This window comes from Cricetulus griseus, chromosome 4, assembly GCF_003668045.3.
Source record: "Cricetulus griseus strain 17A/GY chromosome 4, alternate assembly CriGri-PICRH-1.0, whole genome shotgun sequence".
NCBI lineage: Eukaryota > Metazoa > Chordata > Mammalia > Rodentia > Cricetidae > Cricetulus > Cricetulus griseus.
The window spans coordinates 144570818-144595817 of NC_048597.1; the positions used below are offsets into that span (position 1 = coordinate 144570818).

Genomic DNA, 25000 nt, shown 5'->3' on the forward strand with positions numbered 1-25000 from the left:
TACTGTTTGAGTCTGGGATCTTCTTCAGTATTTTCTCTACTTTTACAAAGCATTTGTGAATATTTAAAAAATAAATTCATTTTTTTATTTTACATCCTGGCTGCAGTCCCCCTGCCCCAATCCACTCCCCCTCTGTTTCTGTTCAGGAAAGAGGAGGTCTCCCGTGAATATCAACAAAACATGTCATGTCAAGTTGCAGTGAGACTATGCACCTCCTATGTATTAACGCTGGGCAAGGTGACCCAGTATGAGGAGTAGGGTCCCAAAAAACAGTGCTTTTTTGAATAGAACAGAAAAGCCACTTTTCCCAGTGTTATGAGTTCTGCAACAGGACCAAGTTACACAGCTATAACATATATGCTGAGTACCTAGGTCAGTCCTTGCAGGCTCCCTGGCTGTTGGTTCAGTTTCTGTGAGCCCTTTTGAGCTAAGGTTAGTTGATTGATTGAGGGTTGTGTGAGTTTTTTGTTTTGTTTTGTTTTTTGTTTTTTGTTTTTGTTTTTTTGGGGGTGTGTGTCTGGTGTCCTTGACCCTTCTGGCACCTATAATCCTTTTTCTCTCTCTTCTACAGGATTCTCTGAACTCTGCCTATTGTTTGGCTGTGGGTCTGCATTTGTTTTCATTAGTAACTCTCTGTTGGCAATTGGGGTAGGCACCAATCTAGTCACAGGAGATGACAAGTTCAGGCTACATAACTGTTATTACTAGAGTCATCCTTATAGATTTCTGGGAGATTCTTTATGTCAAGTGTTTTTCCTGATTCCAAAATATACCCCCTTTCCAGTAGTCTCCTTCAATACTAACTCCCCAACCCCCAGTCTGATTGCCCATGTTTCCATCCCCACCTGCCCACCCTCAGTCCACTCACAAAATGTCTTCTATTTCCCCTTCCCAGGGAGATCCTGGCATATCCTCATGAATTCTGGTTACCTAGTCTCTCTAGGTAACAAGAGAGATTACTCCCTAGGTAATCTCTGTGGATTGTAGCACAGTTGTCCTTTCTTTTACAGCTAATATCCACTTGTGAGTGACTACATACTATATTTGTCTAGGTTGCCTCACTCAGGATGATTTTTTTTCCAGTTGACAAGGGACATCTAGGTTGTTTCCAGGTTCTGATGATGACAAAGCTGCTATGAACATAGTTGAGCAAGTGTTCTTGTAGTATTATTGAGCATCCTTTGGGCATCTGCCTCTGAGTGGTATACTTGGGTGTTGTGGTAGATTGATTGCTACTTTTCTGACAAACCACCACACTGACTTCCATAGTGGCTGTATCTGTCAGCTTGAACAAAATTCAAGTCCAGGTGTATCAAATATCTCAACATAAATCCAGATACACTGAACCTGATAGAAGAGAAAGTGGGAAATAATCTCAAATGCATTGGCACAGGAGACAACTTCCTGAACCAGATGCCTACAAGTAGTAAGCTCTCTTTACTGCTGAGACATCTCTCCAGCCCCAGACATTAATAATCCTTATTGAAAGATATTAACAACATTTTCACTGTAACTCAAATTCATTCAGATTTATTAGTTTATCTTTTCTGAAGATAAAAGTACAAATATTATAGTAATCTCAGGGTTCTGTTTTGTCATGGTAGTGGAGCAGACAGCTGGTTTCAAGGGAATACCTCCCTGTCTCAAAATACTTCCTGTACTCTGGTGTTCCCATGCTTGACATTCCACTGCAGAAATGCATTCCTTGTATTAAATATCTCCTCTCAACTCAGTCAATTTAACAAACATGGTAATGACCACAGTGGATTGAGTATAACATTTGGAGAGCATCTGTGTGTGAGCAAAGCACATAGGCAGATTGTAGGTCTTATGATTTAAACTTTGTACAGCTTATATGAGATGGAGATACTATTATTCCATTTCACAAATGAAAAAAACTGTTGATCACAGTTGCTAAGCAGTTGTGTCAGGTTCTGTACTAAGCATAGTCCAGCCTAAGATTTATGTTGTGTTTCTTTCTTTTTGCTGAATTTCTTAATCCATAGCAATTGTCATTTTTTTCAGACTAACTTTTCTCAAACAAAATAATTTTAAAAACATGGACAATGACTGAGTATTCTCGGAAAGGATAGCATATATTTCTTTTTTTCTAAGACTTATTAAGATTTTACTGATTTTTAACATCATTAAATGGTAGTGATTACTTTTTGGTGACAATTTAAGATAAAAAAATAGTAGAAAATTAAAATAGTATAATGAAGGTTTTGCATTATTCCTTTGCAATATTATTAAAGCATTCCAATTAATATTTTATTTATACTTCTCAGAAAGTTTTATTTATACTTCTCAGATTGCAAATATAAAAAACAACACCTTAGTTTAAAGTTCTTGTTTCATGTCTGCTCATCATAGAAGACCTTCAGTTTGAGAATTTGAACTCATTTAGATGATTTTCAAATAATGTATTACATACTGTTCTAATTTCATAAGCAATTTCCCACATGTCTATTTATTTCTTACCTGTATCTTTTGGTATTCTTTTTTTTAATTAGGCTATTCCTTTCCTGTTTTTAGGAATTCTCTGTGTATTTCATATAACAAAAGTCTAGTTCTGCAAGTAAGCTAATGTTGGCCTTGCAGGCTGATTTAGGAGGTGTCCTTCATCCTTTTGTTTTCTGAACATATTCTTGATATGTGGTATGATTTCTGCCTCAGGTATTTAGTAAAATTTATTGGTGAACTCATTAGTACTTGTTGCTGTTTTTAAAATATATTAAATATTGATTCAATAGCTTAAATATCTATACACTTATTTAAATTGTGCATTTCTTTGTGTGTGGTTTTGAAAGACTCTTGAGTTTCTCATGTTTTCCTTTTGTTGTCTGTCATCTCTGGCTACATATCTATTTTATTTCTTGTATTAGTAGTTTGTTTTCTTTCTCCCCATCAACCTCTCCTTTTCCAAACTGATTAGAAGCTCTTTAACTTTATTGTTATTTCCAAAGAATTGGCTTCAAAGAATTTCTGGTTTTCAGTTATAGACATGTATTCTTAATGGCCTGAAAGCAAACATTATATGGTCTCTCTCCTTTTAAATAGTATAGTGTGTTTAATGGTTTGTTCTTTTAAACTTACTTTAGTGTGTTTAGTGTTTAAATGTTTGGTGCATCTGAGAAGCACACATGGTCTGCCTGTTAGTAGTCTACCTCGTTAGTTATATTCTGGTGACTGAGTCAGCTACTTGCTACATCTGTCCACCTGGGACACAGATAGGGTTAAACTCTGTAACTGTAATAGTATATTGGTCTTTTTCCTCTTTGCATTTTCCTTTTAATTTTATTTATTTTATGTGTGTAAGTTTTACCTGTTGTGTGTATACCTAAGAGAGCATCTGTGTGGAACTAGAAAATCAGACAGTTGAGCTGTCTTGTGAGTAGGTCCAGGTCCTCTGGAAGAGTAGCTAGTGCTCTTAACTGCTGAGCCATCTGTCTGTTCACTTTCTCCCAACACAACTAGCATTTCTGTCTGCCTTTTAAAAATTGTGTGAGTGTGTGTGTGTGTGTGTGTGTGTGTGTGTGTGTGTGTGTGTGTGTGTGTAGGTAAATGTACAGTGCCATTACACATTCCATTTTATATTGCATCCACAATGGAATAGTATTCAACCTTAAAAGAAACAAGGCTTATTTTTGTAGGGATTTTCATTTTCATGGGTGCTTGGTGATAGTTCACCAAAATGAACTTAAAATTGGCTGAGCAATTACATAGCCCAAAGTGTGTTCTGGAATTCTTTTTAAAGATATAGTCTATATATCTGCATAGGAAAAACATCCCAAGGAAACCAGACTAACCATATTCCGTATTTTCATAATTCCATTCTTAGTTTATGTATTCCATTTTTTATACTTACCATTTAAAAAAATACCTGTATTTTTGTGTATGAATGGTTTGCCTGCATGTATATCTGTTTGTTATGTTTGTGCTTGGTGCCTGTGGGGGTCAGAAGAAGGCATTGTAGCCCCTGGACTGGAATTACATGTGAGCCATGTGGGTGCTGGGAATCGAACCTTGGTTCTCCTCAAGAGCAGCCAGTGCACTTAACCATGAGCCATCTCTCCAACCCCTAGTACTTACCATTTATTCCTCCTATCTACAACTTTACCTTGTTTACCAGTACCCCTTATTTCTTTCTGCATATCCATCTTCAGCCATTGATAACTACTGTTCAGTTGTGTATAGCAACCTTGTTACCGATGCCTTTAAAGATTGAATACTAATCCATTGTGTGTGTAATTTTATAATGGAATATGTAATTGGATATATAATGAAATAATACTCCATTGTCCATATGTGACATTTAGGTTATTTTCTTAATTTGCTCTTTAAACAGGAATATAGGTATTTCTTTGACATATTAATGCCAGTTACTTAAGATATGCGCCCAGTATTGGGGTAGGTAGGGTTTTGTTTTATTTGAGGAGCTTCCATATTGTTTTTCATAGCAGCCAGACTAATTTATTTTCCCACCAGTAGCATACAAAGGTTTCCTTTCCTCATGTCTTCTCCAGTATTTGTCACTTTTAACCCACTTAGTGTGGTAAGTGTTCTAACCCGAGTGGGGTGATGCCTCTAGTAGGTTTATTTTGCTTTTCACCTAATTAATGTATACTGACAATTTTTTCATGTCTCCATTGGTTCTTTGTATAACTTCTTTTGAGAATTATTTATTTAGGGCTACTACTCATTTTTAATCAGATTGTTATTGCTCTGCAATCAAGTTAAATTCTTTGTATCTTCTGAATTTAATGCCTTATCAGAAGTGCAGTTTAATAGTTTTAATTTTGAGGTTTTTCCTAGGCTTAGTGTTGGTGATAAGGTAGCAAGATTTCTAGTCCATTTTTTTTTAGTCCAACATAATAACATATATTCTGATTGGATGCTTCAAACTACTAGGCATTAATGAGAACTACTAGGTTAGGCTGAGAGGGGAGGGAGAAGAGGGGGCTACTGAGAGATATGATCAGTTTACCCTTCCATATTGGGAATGGGGTACTGACCAGCCCACATGTACACATGGACATTGACCCTCCCAAATGCTGTTTCCTGTTTCTCTTATTTCTCAAGGAGCCCCTCTTCCTTTACCATAGTAACTAACCAATAAATTAATTTTATTTTTCTTTGATTTTAGAAACTATCTTGTTGCCTAAAGTTACTCAGTGGTTCTTTCTGTAGATTGAGAGTCACATGCTATCTTATCCCCAGCAATTACTCAGTAAGTAGCAGTGGACTTTGGAGAGTAGGAGGGTGAGGACTAATGGAGGGCTCCATCTTATTTGTCTAAGTATTTACCTTTCATAATATGATTCACTGGAGTGTTTGTGGTGGAACTTCTTATCATCATTAAGTTAATAGAAACTTCTTACTAGGAAACACAACATTTCATGAATAAGGTACCATTAGAGAATAAAGGCCTGATCTTGATGATTTTAAAGAAAAATGAATTTATTGGGATTTTGTTCTTTACCCATAGGGCAAAAGTTGGATTGTCAAAAGAAGTTATGAAGATTTCCGGGTACTTGATAAACATCTCCATCTCTGTATTTATGACCGACGATTCTCCCAGCTGTCAGAGCTTCCACGGTCTGACATCCTGAAGGACAGTCCTGAGGTAATCACTTAGAACCCCACAGGAATAGTAAGACATAGGAATTAGCTAATGTTTTTGTCAGTGTGGAATACAAGAGCATCTAGGATCATTCCTGGGATTGCTTATTTCAGAAGAGAGATTCAATGGGATGCTCAGAAGCAAGCGTCAGTGAATAATTTATGAGGGTCAGAAAGCCTCATAATGATGATAATGTTAATAGCTAGTATGTATTAGATCGTTCTTCCAGGAATGTGAAAATATAAAAGCCAAAGATAGGAAGAGTTAATTTGCTAGTGAAATCCATACTGAAGCAGTTTTGTAGGGTTTGTTTGGAGAGCGGGCTGTGTCTGTGCATTCATTTTCACTTCTGCAAAATTTCTAAGAACATAAAACAATTTTAACCATTTGTATAAAGAAGTAATTCTTGGCCGGGCATTGGTGCATGCCTTTAATCCCCGCACTCGGGAGGCAGAGGCAGGTGGATCTCTGTGAGTTCAAAGCCAGTCTGGTCTACAGAGCGAGTTCCAGGACAGCCTCCAAAACAATACAGAGAAACCCTGTTTTGGGGGGGGAGGGGAGTCTTATCATGATAATTATAAAAACTGTAATATTTGAAAGTAAATGATATACATTTTATAGGGAAACAAAAGCTAAAGAAAGCCATGTTTTCAGTTCCAGGGGGCTCCATTAAATGCTACCAAATAACTGAGTGAAAAGCCTCACACGTCTTAGTTACTGTTCTGTTGCTATGACAGAATACCCTGAGGAAAGTAACCTAAGGAAGAAAGTGTTTACTTAGGGTTTGCTTTCAGAGAGATACAGTTATCACATCGAGGGAGAAATAGCAGCTGTCAGGGAAGTCATGGAGGCAGGAGGAGGAAGCTGGCTGGTCACATTTCATGCAGAGTGCCAACAGGAAGTAAATGTAGGTTATAAAGCCTCAAAGCTTGCCCCAGTGATCCAATTCATCCAGCAGGCTCCACCTACTGAAGGTTCTACAACCTTCCATCTGGAAAACACTACCATCTGGGAAGCTGGTTTTGAAACACATTAGAACATGCCAGACATCTCTCAATGCAAAATGTATTTGGTCCATCTTCAGCAGTCCCCATAGTCTTTGACAGTACCAATACTTTTAAAATGCCCAGATTTTTTTCTGAGACTTAAGGCACTCCCTTAAGTATGACATCCTGCAAAATCAAAAATCAAACTGACATAATTCTTACATACGATGACACAGAGTAAACATTCCCATTGCAATGGGGATGAATGGGGCAGAACAAAGAAAGACTTGACCAAAGTGAGACTAAAATCCATCAGGAAAAATACCAAATTCTGTAGCTCAATATCTGGCATCTGGGACTGGTAATAAGATCACCTTAGTCACAAAGGAGTTAAGCAGCCAAGCTCTGCTGCCTACAGCAGGCATATCCTTTCTCTATGGTTGACTCCACTTCATGAATGCAGCTTTCTTGAGTGGACATCCCATGTTCCTGGCCTCTCAGCAAGTTTTACTTTCATAGCTTCACACAATGGCCTTTTGGTGCCTCCTTGCAGGGAATCTGACTCTGCCACTTGTTTGGATTCAGACTGTGGAACCAGACTGGGAATCCTCAATCTTGCATCTTCCCATGCCTGCAAAACTAGCACCATTTAGATGACTCTTGACAAGTTCTGCTACCTCCTTAGGTGGAACTTGGCCCTCTTGGTTGTAGTTTTTTAAACATTTGAGAATTGCATTCGTGGATATAGTGGAATAAATACACCCCTTTATTCCCTCTTCTATGTTTCCCATACCCTCCAAAACATGCCCCTCCATGCCTTCTTTTAATAACCCCAATAAGTCCAGTTAGTGCTGCTCATGTTTACATGGGTGTGTGACCATCCATTGGAAACTTACCAGTGGCCACACTCTCCAAGCAGAATATGATTCTCCTTCCCCTAAATCTATGGCCTGTCAATTGCTCCCAAGTAAGGAATGGGACCTGGACATTGTCTCCCCCATCTATGCTGGAATTTGGGGTAGTATGTTCTTGCGTGGGTCTTGTGCAAGTAACCACAGCTATTATGAGTCCAGTAACCATTTCATATCTGAAAGACAGTATTTCATAGTACTCTTTTTTATTCTGTAGCACTTAAACTCTGTTTCCTCTTCCAAACTGTTCTCTGAGCCTTTAAGGACATGGGGGTAAGGGTGCTTGATAAAGATGTCTCCCTTAGTGTTGAATAATCTGTTGCTGCTTCTTAACACATTCACCACTGTCTACATTGACTGCTGCTCATGGCCTTGGGGGGGGGGAGCAGCTTCTCTAACCAATGTTCAGAGTACTACCCCTTTCTGTGAGTGTTCACATAATATTTATAAGGCAATTTGAGAGACATCATGACCATTTGGCAAAATAACAATAGCATGAAATAACTTAGAGTCTGTGACTTCTTAAGCCATGTGTAGGATTTTGACACAGGATTGTTGTACCAGCATTGAAATTCTCTCCTGTGGAAAAGACATCAATTTTAATCAGAAAGTGTGTTTGCTTTCCTGCAGTAGTTGAATCACTATTGAACTAGTGGGCACTTCTTACATGGCTTGTAGGTATTGTAACACGCAAAGCCCAGCTCTGAATAAGAGCAGTAGCATCTTCTCTCTGTTCTCACACCCCAATCCAAGCCTACACAGTACTTTTCAGCACTATGGACATTAGTCAACAAGGAATTGGGGATTCCTTGTTGGTTTGAGATTGGTTTATGCATGGTTGGACCGCAGTTTAACAGCTTCTGTGGGGCAGCACTGCCTAGAGAGTTGCTTTCCACAAGTAGGAAACTCCTTTGGCATTTTCAGTTTAGGCTCTTTGCTTTCAAATAAATTTGCATTTTCATGAGTTAGTAGCTTTGGTAAGTGGGATCCTGCCCTCAGGGTACTTTCCGGCTGAACAGAGCAGGAGGCTTCTGTTTAATGGAGCTAATTCCTTTATCAGTTACAGCTCTTAGCCAATTATACTCACCTTGTGTACAGCTTTAAGCATGCTTACACAGCCTTCCTCAGGAAACCTCATTATTTAATTTCTCAGTGCTCTGCTTTTACTCTGTGACATTGTAGATCTGAATGAGATCAGCAAGCAATAATCACAACATAACCTCAAATGTTGGCTCCCCTTGGTATTTCCTCTGCTCATCAAAATAGCCCATTGCTTTCCAACTCAGCCTCCAGTTCTTGAGACACGGGCAGAATGCATCTGTACTCTGCTGGATTATAACCCAAATGGCTTCTAGTCTTGTTCTCATAGACTCTCTGAACTTCCTGGCCTGGGCCTTCACAGTTTACATTTTTGTGCATTCTGACCTTCCAAACTTCTACCAGAATGTCTGGTTCAGTTCTGCTTACAGCATTTTAGATCTTTCCTACCCTGAATTTCCAAACTCTTCTACCACATTCCTCATAGAAACCAGTTCCAAATACTAAAAACAAGATGGTCAGATTTAGCATAGCAAGAACTCCCACTTTTGGTATAAATTTGTCTCCATTCTTTTTCTGTTACTGTGACAAAATATCCTGTCCAAAACAACAGTGCACACACACACTAAGAACAAAACAAATAAGCAAACAATGGAGAAAGGAAATATATGCTTATATTTCCAGAGAGGTTCAGCCCATTGTGGTGGGGAATAAAAGGCATCAGGAGGCAAGACAGAGTGGCAGGGTCAGGAGCTTAACAGTTCACATTGACTTTGTACCAGGAAGTGGAGGGTGAACAGGCTATAAAGACACAGGATCATGGCTGGCTCTGTACAGCTATATGCATGGGAGATTATAGCCATGGAAAGCAAAGAGAAACATGGAGAAGTTTAGGCAGAAAAGCCACAGATGTGTACCTCTTAATAAGTACTTTCTGTGTTTTCAAAACAAAAATAGAAAAAGAATAAAATTAGAACCTGTAGTGTATGGCCCTTGATGATAAGGTAAAAATTCCACAATAAACAGTGGCTGAATTATTCTGTAAAAAGTGCCATCATTTCAGTGATAATCTTCTGCAATTTGAATAAAGAATTCTCTATAGTTGTTATTTTTCAGGTGTTTGAAGTGGGGGGTCTCACTTTGCAACCCTGGCTGGCCTAGCAGAAATCCACCTATCCCAGCTTCCTGGGTGTTGGGATTAAAGGTGTGTGTCACCATGCCCACCCAATGTAATCATTAAATGCCTAATAAGATCTGTAGGGGATATCTTCCTCCTGAAAATAACCATTTTGCAAAAAGCAGGGAGTTGTTCTTCCCTCTGGGTTACATGAGTCTTTCTTTGCAGTCGGTTGCTCAGATGCTTACAGCTTACCTGTCACGCCTTTCGACTATCGCTGGCAACAAGATCAACTGTGGGCCTGCCCTTACCTGGATGGAGGTATCTGTGTAATCATCTCTGATGAAAGTTTATTCTAATATGATTTACTTAAGGAATTTATTACTAATCAGATAGTTGATGAGTTTTACAAGTAAAGAAACAATGTTCTCATCTTCCAGGAGAACTGATACCTGATATTTTTAATTTTAATTGTAACGTGTATGCAAGTCTGCATGTGTACTATTTGTGTGCCTGGTGTCCCAAATGGCCAGAAGAGAGTTTCAGATGCCCTCAAACTGAAGTTACAAATGGTATGAACCATATGAGTGCTGGGATTTAATCTTTACAAGAGAAGCAAGTACTCTTAAATGCTGAACCATCTCTCCAGCATTATATCTGATATTCTGATATTAAATCTTTCTCTTTAATTAAAAAATAATTTTGGCCAGGCATTGGTGGTGCACAGCTTTAATCCCAGCACTCAGGAGGCAGAGGCAAGCGGATCTCTGTGAGTTCGAGGCCAGCGTGGTCTCCAGAGCGAGTGCCAGGATAGGCTCCAAAGCTACACAGAGAAACCCTGTCTCAAAAAACAAACAAAAATAATAATAATTTTATTACATTTTATAAATTATGAAAGATTTAATACTGATTTTAGATATTTATTAACTTTTTATAAATCTGTTTATAAAAGATATATCTTGTTATGTAGTATGTTAATGTATACATTTAGTAAACTTTTTGTTTAATAATTGAAAATATTTTTGTTATTTATGAACAAATAGCCTTTTAGAGGTCCCAATTTAAGAGTGTCTTAAGATATTTACTATTTGTGTATATAGAATTATGTATATTCTCTCCTCCCAGTAAAAATTGAGAAACTACAAGAAAAGAGGGCTATGGAACCCTGAGCCAGGCCTGTTTTCACTAAAACCATGACTGCCTTTGTTGGTTGAGTGGTCTTTGAAAAATAATTTATCTTAAATTATATAACTTTCTCCAGTTTTTCATCTTTACTTTTAAGTGAAGGTAATGATATCATATTTTGGGATTATGAGAATTAAGTAAAATCTTATACATTATATGCACAGCACACTTATTGCCATATGTTAGCTATCTAATAAGTGATAGGGTTTTAAAGATTTTTTTATGTGTGGGGTGGGGCATACATGTGGCACAGAACCTGTGTGGAAATCAGAAGACAACTTGCAGAATTTGCTTCTCTCCTTCCATTATGTAAGTCCAAAGGGTTCAAGCTTAACTTGCTCAGGCTTGTTGGCAAGTGTGTTGACCTGCTGAGCTGTTTTGTTGGCCCTCCTAAATGACAAATTTTCTTTTAAAGAGTTTTGGGGGCTTATTGTCTCTTTAAATTGAACCTTCATTTATGGGTAGACAAGTCCCATGTCTTTAAAGATTTCATGGCACTTGATTTTTATTGTAGATTGACAATAAGGGAAACCATCTTCTAGTTCATGAGGAGTCGTCCATCAACACTCCTGCTGTTGGTGCTGCCCATGTTATCAAACGGTATACTGCTCGGGCCCCTGATGAACTGACCTTAGAGGTAAATGATTAGAAAGTGTTCATTGTTTTCTGGTATTTGCTACCTTTATAGTTTGTCTCTAGCTGTTTTAAGAATTCACTTAATTAAAAAAAATGAAATGAAGACATGAGATTTTTCTGTAGTTTTTTATCTATCAGTCTGAAAAGTTTTCTAATTTTATTTAAATGACTATATTCATCCTTCATCCTTCAGTGTCATTGTCACCTATTTCTACCAGGAAGTCATCCTTAGTCATACTCCATGGGAACTGCATACTCCAAAGCAGGGTTAGAGGCCATTCAGAACGACTCTCATCACTCTGACATGCAGTCATGGTTGTATTGTTTGTCTCAGCAAGCATAGTATCTAGTATTATTGGGAAGCTGAGTTATCAAAGGAGAGGCTAAGAGTAAAATGAATATTTTTTGCTATCATATACAAAAGGAGGAAGTTTAAGTTTTTTTCTCTACAAATACACATTGCCTGTTAAGAGACAGAACAAATGCTAACAGTTTTTATTTACCATGTAACATCTTTTTATTACAGTTCCATTCATAGTAACTAAGTTATATCATCAGCCTGGTTGTCTATCAACAGATGAATGGAGAAAGAAAATGTATCTGTGCACAATTACATTTTATTCAGCTATGAAGGAGAACAATATTATGTCATTTCCAGGTTAATGGAGGGAACTATAAACCATCATTTTCAATGAAATAAATCAGACTTAGACAAATATCACATTTTCTTTCATATATGGAATCTAGAATTAAATCTGTCTATCGAATGCAAAAGTGGAGGGGGTCTATTTGGGAAGAAGGAAATCTGGGGGATAATGTAAGAGAGGGTGATAGAAGATGAGTATGATCAGAGGGCATGGTATACTTGTATGAAAATATAATGAAGCCCATTATTTGTGCATCAGACATGTTCTAATAAAATTTGAAAGAAGTAGAACATCTAAATCAAATTGTTTATCACAAAAATGAAAAGTTCGATCATGCTGATGTCTGAAACATGTCTCTCTGGTTTTTATTTTTATTCTCTGAATTTATGATAGTCCTTGGTGTATAATAAATAGAGACAGAATCTGCTGATAGATCGATCATCTGCTGATAGACAACCAGGCTGATGACATAACTTAGTTACTGTGAATGGAACTGTAATAAAAAGATGTTACATGGTAAATAAAAACTGTTAGCATTTGTTCTGTCTCTTATTTATTTGATTGAGCAAATAAAAGAATAGCGCAAGCCGGGCGTTGGTGGCGCATGCCTTTAGTCCCAGCACTTGGGAGGCAGAGGCAGGTGGATCTCTGTAAGTTCGAGACCAGCCTGGGCTACAAGAGCTAGTTCTAGGACAGGCTTCAAAGCCACAGAGAACCCCTGTCTCAGAAATCAAAAAAAAAAAAAAAAAAAAAAAAAGAAAGAAAGAAAGAAAGAAAGAAAGAAAAAGAATAGTGCAACAATTTTACAGTATAAAACAGGAACTGTTCTCAAACTAAACTGTTAGGTTTTGCATATAAAATGCAAATATTGAAAGATGTCATGACTTTTAATAAGTATGAGTTTGAAGTTTGATTACTCGTGACCTTGGAAATTAGTGTAAACATAAAAAGACACATTCCTTAACACAAACTGTAGTAGTAACAGTCTTACAGATTTAGCTCTGTCATTGCAGCTATCAGCATTTTTCTTATTTAATTTTGATTCTTATTTTGGAATTAATCTGTACTGAAAAATTGTATTTTTTAATAAAATAAGTTTCTGTTAATAAATTAATTTTAATGCCAAGCATTTTTGCACATGCCTTTGGTCCCAGCATTCGTGAGGCAGACAGGCAGGTTTCTGTGAGTTTGAGGTCAGCTTGTCTATGTAGTGAATTCCAGGAGATCCAGGGCTACTTAGTGAGACCTTTTGATAAATAAATCAGTAGGAATTAATTTGAATGTTTTCATTATGAAGTATTATATCACTAAACACTTAAAAACATAGGAAAATTAACCATAGTTGCACCGTTTCAATACTTAATATGCATTTTCTTTTTAAGTTTAATACTTTTTAAGGATTTTTGTTTATTTTAATAATTCTCTGAGAATTTCACATTTGTATGCAGAGAATTATGATCATATCCATCCCTACTTCTTCCCTTCACCTCCTCCTCAGCTCACCCCTAACACTTCCCCCTTCATAGTGTCATGTTCTCGTCTTTCTCAGTATCCTATTAACTCCAATTAGTGCTGCCCATAGGTGCATTTTTGATTAAAAATATATAACTACAAAGTTTTGTGTTTATGATTTTTCATTTGTATAAACTTATACATTGCCTTTTACAATGGAGGAGTTTGATTGTTTAGTGGAGTATTAATATCATATACTGTTAGTGAAGTTAGCTTTGTGATTAAATAAGATGGTAGGTACTCAGTGTTGTGTTTGTATGTACATGGTAATCAGTATTAATACATAGTTATTTGAAATAAATACAGTATTTAATGCTGTCTTTTAGACGTTGCTTTGATTACTAATAATAGCAGCAGGAACAAAGTTCTAAAGCTCCTTACCTGTTGTCTCAATGAAATGAAAGTACAATAAGTCAGAAATGAATTGACATACATAACCCAAGCATCTTGGCTTTGCTGTCTAGGACTAGAGTATATGCTGCTTGCCTCCATGATCACATGGCTGATTTGTTCCACCAGCATCACAAAACAACAGCATACAAAGTTTATACTGAATGCTTGTTGTTTGCATCATGGTACAGCAAAACCATCATAAGTTTGCAGTTGTACTCTAACAGAAGTAATGGTGGTGGTGATAGAGTAATTCCTTACTTTAAAAATGTTTTATACTGGACTGGAAAGATGATATGGCAGTTAAGAACACTTGTTGCTTTTGCAAGGACCCATGTGATGCTTCACAGCCATTCATAATTCTAGTTCCAAAGGATCTGATGACCTCTTCTGATCTCTGCAGGTACCAGACACACATAGGGTTCACATCTGCATACAAGCAAAACACTATACAGAAAAAGAAATAAATCTTTAAAAAATGTTATGCCGAAATCTGTTTTTTTGAAAGTACTGCATGTCTGTTAGCTGGATCAGTTTTGTGCTATTTATAACTTTTGGTAGAATACCCTTTAATAAAAGGAAAGACTGTTTTCCCAGGATTTATTAAAGCATAAAATAGCACTTTGCTCTTTTATAAAATTCATATCTTAGTTATGGATATGGCAATCAGTTTAAAATTTATCGAAAAATGTTTTACTTAAAATTTTGATTCTCATAGGTGGGAGACATCGTTTCTGTTATTGACATGCCTCCCAAAGTATTAAGTACGTGGTGGAGAGGCAAGCATGGATTTCAGGTAAGCAACAAAAATATTGGATGTGAGAAAGCTCAAAGAACGTTTTTCTATATGTTCTACTAGTGTAGCTATTTACAAGATGTGCCAGGAGAAATCATTAGAAATGTTGAAAGTTATAGGTGATGATGGTGTTAACCTTGATTCCTGTGTCTATTATACTGTGCTGGCTTTCCTCTTCTCCCCTCTCCTACCCTTCCATTCCTGAATTGGCTAGAGCCAGAGTGACAGCAGTCTCAGGCCCGAGGACCATTTTCCAGGTGGATCAGAGCTGTGACTCTGCTTTGCTTGTAATTGGTTACAAATAACTATTGACATATGTTTTCTGTTAGAATCTTCAGTTTGATAAATTTTATAAAAATGAGTCATTACAGTGTGTTGATAATAGAATAGTAGAACTGGAAAATGTCTCATTCATATTTTCCACATATGCTTCAACAATTTGAGATTTGTCAGTGACATCTTTCCACAGTTCATAGCTTTAACCACTTGGCCACTTCATCACAGTGGTATCTTTTAAATGACTATACTGATATTTAAATGGTCTTATCTGTTAAAACTCCATAGACTAGTCTTTAAAATTATATTCTTAATCTGTACCCATGGGTTTTTTTGTTTTTGTTTTTGTTTTTTTGGTAGTTGTGGCTTCTCCATAAAACTGTTAGAAAAAAATATTATATAAAATAAATTATAGAATTAGAAATTTATTAACTGTTATGTAACTATTTTAAGCTTATCTTTTTAAGAATTCTGATTGTTAGCTTGTTGTGCATACTTAAAAAATTAATACAGTTAAAACAGTGCAGCATGGTAGTTAATTGTAAGCTCTGGTGCCAGTCTGCTTCGCTTTTGTCTTATCTTGCCTTTTTTTTTTTTTTTTTTTTTTTTTTGTGTGTGTGTGTGTGTGTGTGTGTGTGTGTGTGTGTGTGTGCTGTGTCTTCTCAAATGGAGATCATGGACTTTATTTTACCTCCTAGATTTGTCCTAGTGGTCAGTTGTGTGAAGACAGAAATGTTAAGTTAGTTTTGTCATTTTCTTTAGAGCACATCAATTTAATTTCCTAAGATCAGAATGTTATCGCCATGTTGCTGCACACCTTCTTTGTGTAATTAGACTTTTCTTTCTTCTAATTCCTTCAGAGCTCTGAGTAATCTCTGAGTAATAGATGTTTTGATAAAATGTAAAATTGGGCAGGAAACTAGAGTTTGTTTGTTTTTTTTTCTTTTAATTAAGGGGTCAATTCTTGGCCCAGTGAGATGGATATCTTCACCCATGTGCCCTGACTTGCATGTGTGTGAGTGTGATGCAAATAAATAACTAAATGCTAAAAAGAGAAGTGACCAGAACCAAATTGACTTTAAATTGGGTGGTGGTTTGGTCTTGCTTGGCATTACTAAAATGTATAGCTTTAGATGTCTTATTTGTTTCCTTTGGACTTAAATTTCTTATTAAAATGGGAGGTTCTGCTTATAATTTTCATATTCTCTTTCAACATCTTAATTCTATTAATGTTAGTAACAGTTTCCCCTCATTTGTATAGCAAATACTTGTTGAGTAGTATAGGCATAGGTTTCTTCTAGTTTTTTAAGACCCATAACAGATTAGTTTGTCAGATTAATTCTTTTCAATGTCCTCATAGGGGAATGACAAGATGGCTCAGTAGTTAAGAATACACGCTGCTCTTATAGAGACCCAAGTTCAGTTCCTATCACCCACATCTGTAACTCTAGCTCTGGTGGATCTGGAGCTGTTTTCTAGACTCTGTGGGACGTCTATTCACGAATTCAAATGTAGCCCCACTTATTTTTAAAAATATTTGTATAAAAATATGCAAAATTAGTTAACTAGTTTAAAACTATGAAAAAATGAATTTATTACCAGAATATATTATATAACATGAAATTGCTTATTTATTTAGAGGCAGGGTCTCTCTACATAGGGTATTAACCCTGGCTGTTCTGGAACTTACTCTATAGATCAGGCTATCCTCAAACTCATAGAGATCTGCCTGATTCTGTCTCCTAAGTGATGGGATTAAATGTGTGCCACATGCTCGGCAAAAATAAGAACTTTTTCATTAGTGCAGGAAGATTTATATTTGACCATAAAATCCTATTTATATGGAATTTTCATTTTTCTTGGCCTCAGGAAAGGAACTGAGTGTAGATGACATTGGGATCTCCCCTAAGAACAATAGTTGATGAGGTACCTATATAACAAGAGCTAATCTTCAAATGTCATTGTCAAAACTTTAAAAAGGAGCCCAGTATTTTAAGAACAGGCAGTACTCATCTCATTATTCCTTGCACCTACACCAGTCATTTGAGAGCGTGCATATGGCCAATTGCAAGGAGAAGTGTGAGTGGGAAAATGTGTTGGACATCTCTGAGGGAGGTGTTACTTAGCATTTCTTATGCTGTTTTTTTTTTTTTAATTAAGTCTTCCAGGTAATTATTTCCTCCCACTGTTATAGAGAGAAGATAGTTTTTGTGAGGTTCGATATTTCAATAAAGAGCTTGGGTGCTGAAGCAGTGGATGATGGATGTTTATATATCCTATTGCCTGAAGAGCACCAAGTGTAGTTTCAAGGTTTACTCTTCACTTGTACGAACTTTGTGCTTCAGTTTTTATGCTCTAGAAAAAAACATCTTTCTCTTTCAACTAGCAAGGAATGCAGTAACGGTTGGCCAGCAGCATCCTGGGGCAGACCCCTGAACTGGTGCACTGATGTTACTATGTGCTGACTTTCATATAAAGATTAATGCATTATATGCCAGGAAATGTTCTTTCTACTCTTTCTCCCTGCTTTTGTTAGATATTTGTGAATCTGAGTTGTGGGGGCCTCAGCATTGGTAGCAACTACTGCAGGTTACTAGTGGGCCTTATTTTATGTAGTTAAATGTATTATAGCAAAACCTACCTGAATCTTTTAATCTTTAAAAGCCTTTAAAAGTTGAAGGGGTACATTCTTTATAAGAGCATTTTTATGTGACCCTTTTTAGAAAGACAATATTCAGAGTTTTAAATGTCTCTAATGTAAATTATGTTGAAGGTCCTTGCATTTCATATACATTCTGGTATAGATAGATGATAAAAATTCAGAAGTTAAACTGTGTGTATTTGTGTGTGTGTGTGTGTGTGTGTGTGTGTGTGTGTGTGTGTGTGTGTGTGTGTATGCGCATGCGCGAGCATTACTGAACATAGCTATTTCTAAGGTTCACTCATGACTTTTTAGGGCTTTCACAACAAAATACCAAAGACTGGGTGGCTTAAATACCAGAAATTTATTTTCATTGGTCTAGAAGTTAGAAGTCAATGACTAAAGAGTCATCAGTTTCCCCTGAAGGCCCTTTGGTGTATCTCATACCTATATTTGATAGGGAGTAGGGTGTTCTATAAGTTTCCAGGCCAAAGGTAGCCAGAACTTTGGGTTTTGGCCATGCCTGATAAGAGATTGAGGTCCTTGTGAAGACTTCCCTGGAAATACTGCTGGGTAGGGTACTGCCTTGCTCCTGTAGTCAAGTTCATTTGAGATCGGCTGTGTCAGGCTCACAGGCTAGCATTAGGCCCTCCTCATTGGGTCAGAAGTCCCTGTGGTATTAGGCACTCTGCTCCAAAGCACAGAGATACAAACGGGCTTAGTATCCTCTTCAGTGTTTCTCCGCTAGAATTGCTGGAGATCTTGCAGGGATTCCTGAAGCAGTGAAGTCTTCAATGGTGCTCAGATGACAAGTGGAAGTCTTTGTTAGAGACACTGGGCATACATGAACATTACATCACACCATAGAGGAGGACCCATATGTGGTAACAGCCTGCTTGATAGAGATGCACAGGAAGTGAAGGGTTTGTCTAGGCTGCAACTACGATCTTCATAGGGATCTTGGTGACCATGTACAGATGACACAGGAGAGGGGAAGAAGGGAATGAAGACACAGCTGCTGCTTCCCATTCTGAGGACAGAGTCTGCTAGTCTCTGAAATGTTCATGCTGCAGCTCTGCTTGGCTGCTGAGCTTTGTCTTTTTGTCAAGGGCCCACTTGTGACAGGACTACATGGAGATCATTCCTTGTGATTACTGGAACTAGCTGTACAATTGCTGTGTAATGAAATTGCTATCATTTGTAAAAACAAGTAGACTTGAATTTTAGTAAAGTTTTAGACTTCAGACTAAAGTGAGCAAGTAGTTCACAGAATTTCACAGAATCATTTACCCCATAATTTTTCCATTATTTACATCATAGTTTATAGTGCACTGACTATGTGGCAAGCACAGACCTTTGCCACCCCTATGCTGTTGACAGAGTTCATCTGTAGCACACAGTAAACATGCTTTCTAGAAAGTGTTCTGAAGTGAAATACAGGCTGAACACAGATAAGAAAAGTACAGTCTCAGTTTTGTTGGGAGTCTCCCCTCCAGCCTCTCTGTCCCCCATTCCAAACCCTGCCCCCTCTCAGGAAGCCCACAAAGAGGGGACACCTACCCTGAAACTCAAGACCTTGCCTACAGGGTATTTGAGACCTGGACCCTAGACCTGCCATGTGATTTCTCTCCTGCCTTTCCTGAGAGTCACCCCAGAGTTGCTTTGTTCTATTTATTAAACCTAGTTTTATTAATTTGGCTGGATTTGACTTATTGTATCAGCAGAGAACCCACTACCAAGGATTTCAAAATGCTTGTCATGTGGTGCTGAAACCAAATACTTATTAAGTTCCTGTCCCACAACTATTGAAGATAGGTTCTGACTTGGTTTATAATTAATGAACCAACATTGGTATACTATTTTAGCTATAGTCCAATCTTCAAATTAGGATGTAGAGTATGGTGTATGTTTTATGGGTTTTGACAGAGCATATGTATTGGATATGCCATAGTTTATGTTTCCATTCCCCCACTGAAGGACATCTTGCTGCTCCTGTGTTCTGGAAAATATAAGTAAAGCTAGCATTATGTCCACTTGTACATTTTGTGTAGATTTTAAGCCTTTAAGTCCTTTGGATAAATACCAAAGGAATGTGGTGTGAGATCACATAGTAAGCATACACAGCTTTTAAAGAAAAGACCAAAGTGTCTTCCAGAGTGGCTGTACCATGTCACATTCCTACCAGCTATATGAGTCTTTGCTGCCACCTTCCTTGTTCCTGTGTGACAGCATTCAGGCTTGGGGGGGGGGGCGGCTTATCTATCACACTAGGTGTTTAATGTTATTGCATGGCTATCTTAACACTCAAGGTCATACTTCTCTACTGCTGTCAGTTGCCTTTTCTACACTATCTTTGCCTCTGATGCTTCAGCTTTCGTGTGTATAAGACCCATGAGGGAAATACCACAAAACACTGAATCCCAGGGCTAAAGCTCCCAAATTCTGCCTCAGTAGTTGTGGGGTAGTATGTCAGACCACCTTTGGCATGTTTTATCTCAGTGCCTACTAGGTAAGCTCAGGTAGTCAGCTCATAGTTGGTTAAGACCAGCAATTTGCTACATTATGCTCAACACATTGTCCTAGCCCAGACCATAATTTAGCTGTGGGAACAGAAGGGTAAGTTCATCCATGTGTTTAAATTATACCAGGACTCTCTTTTCTTTAAACTTCTGGGAGTAGGAAGTGTGAAATTATATTAACTACAATGATTTGAAATTCTGAAATGTGTAGTTTTTGTCTCTCAAGGAAGATACTGAATCTTTTATCTTTGTTTTTTTAAGGTTTTCATCATATTATATATTTCAGGTGGAAAAGAAGCCTTCACTGTTTTAAAATAAGTGGCATCACTCTCAGATTCATGGTCCTAGGCATAGACCACTCTTGGGATTGTGGAGTAAGGCCTTAGAACATTCTTTTCCTTAGGTAAATGGCATTACCTAAGCATACTGGGAACATCTTTAATCACTATTAATTTGAGTGTAGTGTTCTCAGAGGGTTTTTGCTTTTGTCTTGGGATGGGCTCCACTTGCATCAGAATGGCCCAAGAAATTTGTTAAAGCTGGGTGCTGGTATCAGCATCTCAGGGCATGAAGCAGGAGATTGAGTTTTATAGCAAGTTCCAAAGTGATTTTCATGGCACATATGAAACCCACTGATTCAGCCTCCTACTGTTAACCCTGTGCACAGATAGAGGGAGACAATAGAGTTCAACAGTTGCTGCCTTCCCAACTTATGGGGTCTTCCTTGCTTACATTGGCAGTGTGTTCTCTTAGTTCTTCACAGGATGGTTAAGGCTCACCTGTTTTATTTTTCAATTATTCCAGAACAGTGTGTAAGTGTTTTTGTGCACAAAAAATTAAAGCAGTTCTTAAACACCAATACTGCCTTTACTCAAGAGTTTAATGTGCTTCTATGTAACTGTCATAAAAATGTAGGTACTTGAAAATCTTGCCCTTCTTAAAAAGAAAAAAAAGCCACACCTTATTATAACTCAAAGTAAAATAGAGCAGAATGTTTCTTTTCTAAATAAGTAATGAGAAATCATATTAATGTACAATAAATTTCATTTAGAACATTACAGATTTTCAAGAGCAGAGGGAATACCTGGAACAATAGAAGTCAGTTCATAAGTGTATATGTAAGCTATTCTAAGTGCTTTTCATTAACCTTTAAGTCTCACAACTTTAGGTAAGTGTTATTTTATTGCATTTACCTGTAGGAAAAAACCTAAAACAATCTACTGTTCAGTGCAGAACCCACATAGAAACAGGCATTCTGGTAAAGAACAGGTCATGGTAGCAATTAATGAACAGTAGTAGCCTCTACTTGTCTGAATCCTGGATTTCTGTAGTGGATGACAGTAGGCCATCTGGTTCTAAACTATCATTTAAGGATAGAAGACTGGGGAGATGGCTCAATGATCAAAATGCTAAATATACAAGCAAGAGTACCAGAGTTCAGATTCCCAGATCACTGTCTGGGTGTGGTGGGTAACTTGTAATTCTGGTCTTAGAATGTAGAAATGGGTTCTCCAGGGCAAGATGGCTAGCAAGACATTCTATGAGTTTTGGTTTTGATTGAAAGACCTTGCCTCAAGAAGAGTGAGGTAGAAAAGCTATTAAGATCCCCAATATTGGGGCTTGGGTAGATGGCTCAGTGGTTAAAAGAACTGACTGCTCTTTGAGAGTACCCAGGTTCAATTCCCAACACCCATGTGGCAACTCACAACTGTCTATAATTCCAGGGGACTTGACACCCATGGCAAAACACTTAAAAAAAAAAAATCCCCAGTTTATCATCTTTGTCTCTAAATACATGCGTACACATTTATTTGTGTGCATGTGCACCCTCACATATGTGTGTACCCACACTCATGCAAACAGGCACACACATGTTGGCACACTCACACATTGGCACATACAAAGAAAAAAACCTAGACACAGAAATTTAGATAAATTGTTTTATTTCATAGAAATAGTAAATATAAAATACAGTCCTGACCAGAATACAACAAATGCAGATCTGAATTCTGACTTTGTACCAGTCATGCTTTAGATCACTGAAATGTGTAAATTGTATGTATTTTTATTCACTGCTGATGTTTAAATTTTCCAGCTTAGTGCCATTGTTGTCACTGATGCCCAGTGATGAATTTTCTGCTGCATAGCTTTTTGTTATATACCATCAGAAAATATCCTACCAAGTGATGGTTGATACTTCCAACTTCCCAGAAGCCATTGATAAGACAGTTATGAGCAGTAGTTATTAAGCTCTTCAAACTCTGTCTTCTCCCCATTTGATATCTGTCTTCTAAGACCTCTTCTTATGAATGTGAAATAAAAGTTACAAATAACACCTCTACCTATGTGTATATACAATGTCAAACACAGCTGAAATTTTCACACACAAAAGACATAAAAAGCAAAATAATTTCTGTCTTTTAAAATACACAGCATTTAGATATAACTACTTAGGATAAGTGCATAAGAACTTTGCTACTTTAAAAGTACTGAACAGCATTATTAAGCATAACAAGGCCCATTTAGAATAGTATCCAAAAATAGGCAGTCGTAAAGATATCTCTGAAAAGAGATGTGAAAGATATGTATATTGTATGCCACAGAACCTTGCTGGTTGAAATGAAAGACAGCACAAGTAAACGTAAAGGTGTTCCATGACTGTGTGTTGGCAGGTGTTTTTAAGCTATTTTTTTTCTTCACAAATTGGTCCTAGGTAAAAATCCCCATAAACCTCTTATGTAGAAATTGATGAAAGGATTAAACAACTCACATGGAAATGCAAAGGATTTAGGATAGAAAAACCAGGACTGCTGTAAAACAACCAAGATAGACAGCTAGCACAAAGAGAAGGTCTGCCATAGAACTTCTGGATCAATAGCTTGTGGTGTTGATGTCAGTAAGACAGCTTAGGGGAACACAATAGAGTCTAGAAGTAGACCCACACATATATGGACAAGTGATCCCAACAACCATCACAAGTCAGTTTAATGAATAATGTTTTATTTTTGCCTCCAAGATGAACTTTACTTCATATGTTGTATCAACTGTAAAAATTATCTCAGAATTGATCACATACTCCAAAGTAAAGGATAAACTATAAAACTCTTCAAATGAAGAGAAGAGAAAATGTCTGTGGTTTTGGATTAGGCACAGATTTTTCAAATGTAACCTCAGATGAACAATTCATAAAATAAATTTAATTTTGTCAAATTGTTAAAGCACCATAAAAAGAATAGAAAAATAAGCACAGACTGGAGCAGGTATTTGCAATAATTATATCTGATAATGAACTTGCATACAGAACATATAAATGAATTCCAAAACTAAGAAATGGAACTTGGTTTCAAAGATGGGCAAAGATTAGAAGGTATGGATAACCAAAAGGATTTGAATGGCAAACATAAATATTTTCAATGCCAACAATCCTTAAGAAAGTGCAGGTTAAAACAGTGAGGCATAACTCCATAACTTAAGAGGCAAGGCTGAAGAATTAGAAATTTTGTACAGTGTGGGTTAGGATGTAGTTCCACAGCAGTTTGGTTTATAGTTTGTTGGATTTTTAGGTGAACTATATACCTATTACATATCTTATCCCATTCCGTTCATAATGAATTATTTAAGAAGAGAGAAAGAATATGTTTATGTAAAAGCTTGAACATGGATATTTGTAGCAGCTTTATATATAATAGTCTAAGACTGTAAGTGATTTATCTGTGAACTACAGATTAATGAATAGTCATATGGTAGCATCCATACAATGAAGTTTTACTTAGGAATACAAAGGAATAAATATAAATGACTATTTATACATTTTGCTACACAAATGGTCTTCAGAGTAATTGTGCTGTGTGGAAGAAGACAGATAGTGCAGCTTTATTCCACAGGTCTTCATTCATAGGAATCATAGGAAATTAAAAGTAATGGACAGTGGTATATAGGTGATCAGGGGTTGCCTGGCAGCAGGGGAAGAGGGTGAGATGTGAGGAAGAGTCACAAGGGAATCAGGGTTGGTGAATGTATTTATAAGCTACCTTGACTGTGTTGTCAGAACTTATTAAAATGTACTTTTAAACATGTACATTTCATTGTTTACCAATTGAACTCCTGAAAGGTAGAAGGAAAAAATGCCCAACCCACTTAACAATTTCTGTGCCCCCTACATCCATTTACTCTTCATTTTACAGACCATAGGTTTTTTAATTACCTTTTTATTACTCTGTTCTTACAGATTTATGGTGAAATTCTGCTTCTTTTATCTCTCATTCCTTCTGCTTTGAAAGACACATTGCTACTAGATTTCATCCTAAAACAGACCTTCTGTCCCTCTGGTGTTCAGAATTTGCTGGTTTTATTTTTGACACAATGAACTTCAAATTCCTTGCTTGCTATGATGAAATGACCACTCATGACTCTGTCTACATTTTCTGATTTCTTCCCTCTCTGTTTCTGTCTTCTATTCCAGTGCTCTCTCTTTTAATAAGGTTTAACTTTTTGTTATGTATATGAATGTTTTGCCTGTATATGTGTAAGTGCATTGTGTTTGTGCCTGGTACTGGTAGACGTCAGAATAAGAGCATTGGATCCCCTGGAACTGAAGTTACAGGCATTTGTGAGCTGCCATGTGGATGCTGGGGCCTAAACCTAAGTCCTCTATAAGCACAGCAAGTGCTCATAACTGCTGACCAACGTTCTATTTTATAAACTTACTCATTGACTATATTTA

The 25000-nt window shown here is 37.1% G+C and overlaps 1 protein-coding gene across 4 annotated transcripts in view; it reads left to right on the top strand.

The window, feature by feature from the left end:
* Positions 1 to 25000, top strand: part of Arhgap32 (Rho GTPase activating protein 32) — a 225773-nt gene that overhangs the window by 136936 nt on the left and 63837 nt on the right. For all 4 annotated transcript variants that reach the window (XM_027411761.1, XM_027411762.1, XM_027411763.1 and 1 more), the window contains 4 exons: positions 5489 to 5626; positions 9904 to 9996; positions 11375 to 11497; positions 14764 to 14841. In XM_027411761.1, the coding sequence (XP_027267562.1) occupies positions 5489 to 5626; positions 9904 to 9996; positions 11375 to 11497; positions 14764 to 14841 (432 nt within the window). The remainder of the gene's footprint in view (positions 1 to 5488; positions 5627 to 9903; positions 9997 to 11374; positions 11498 to 14763; positions 14842 to 25000) is intronic.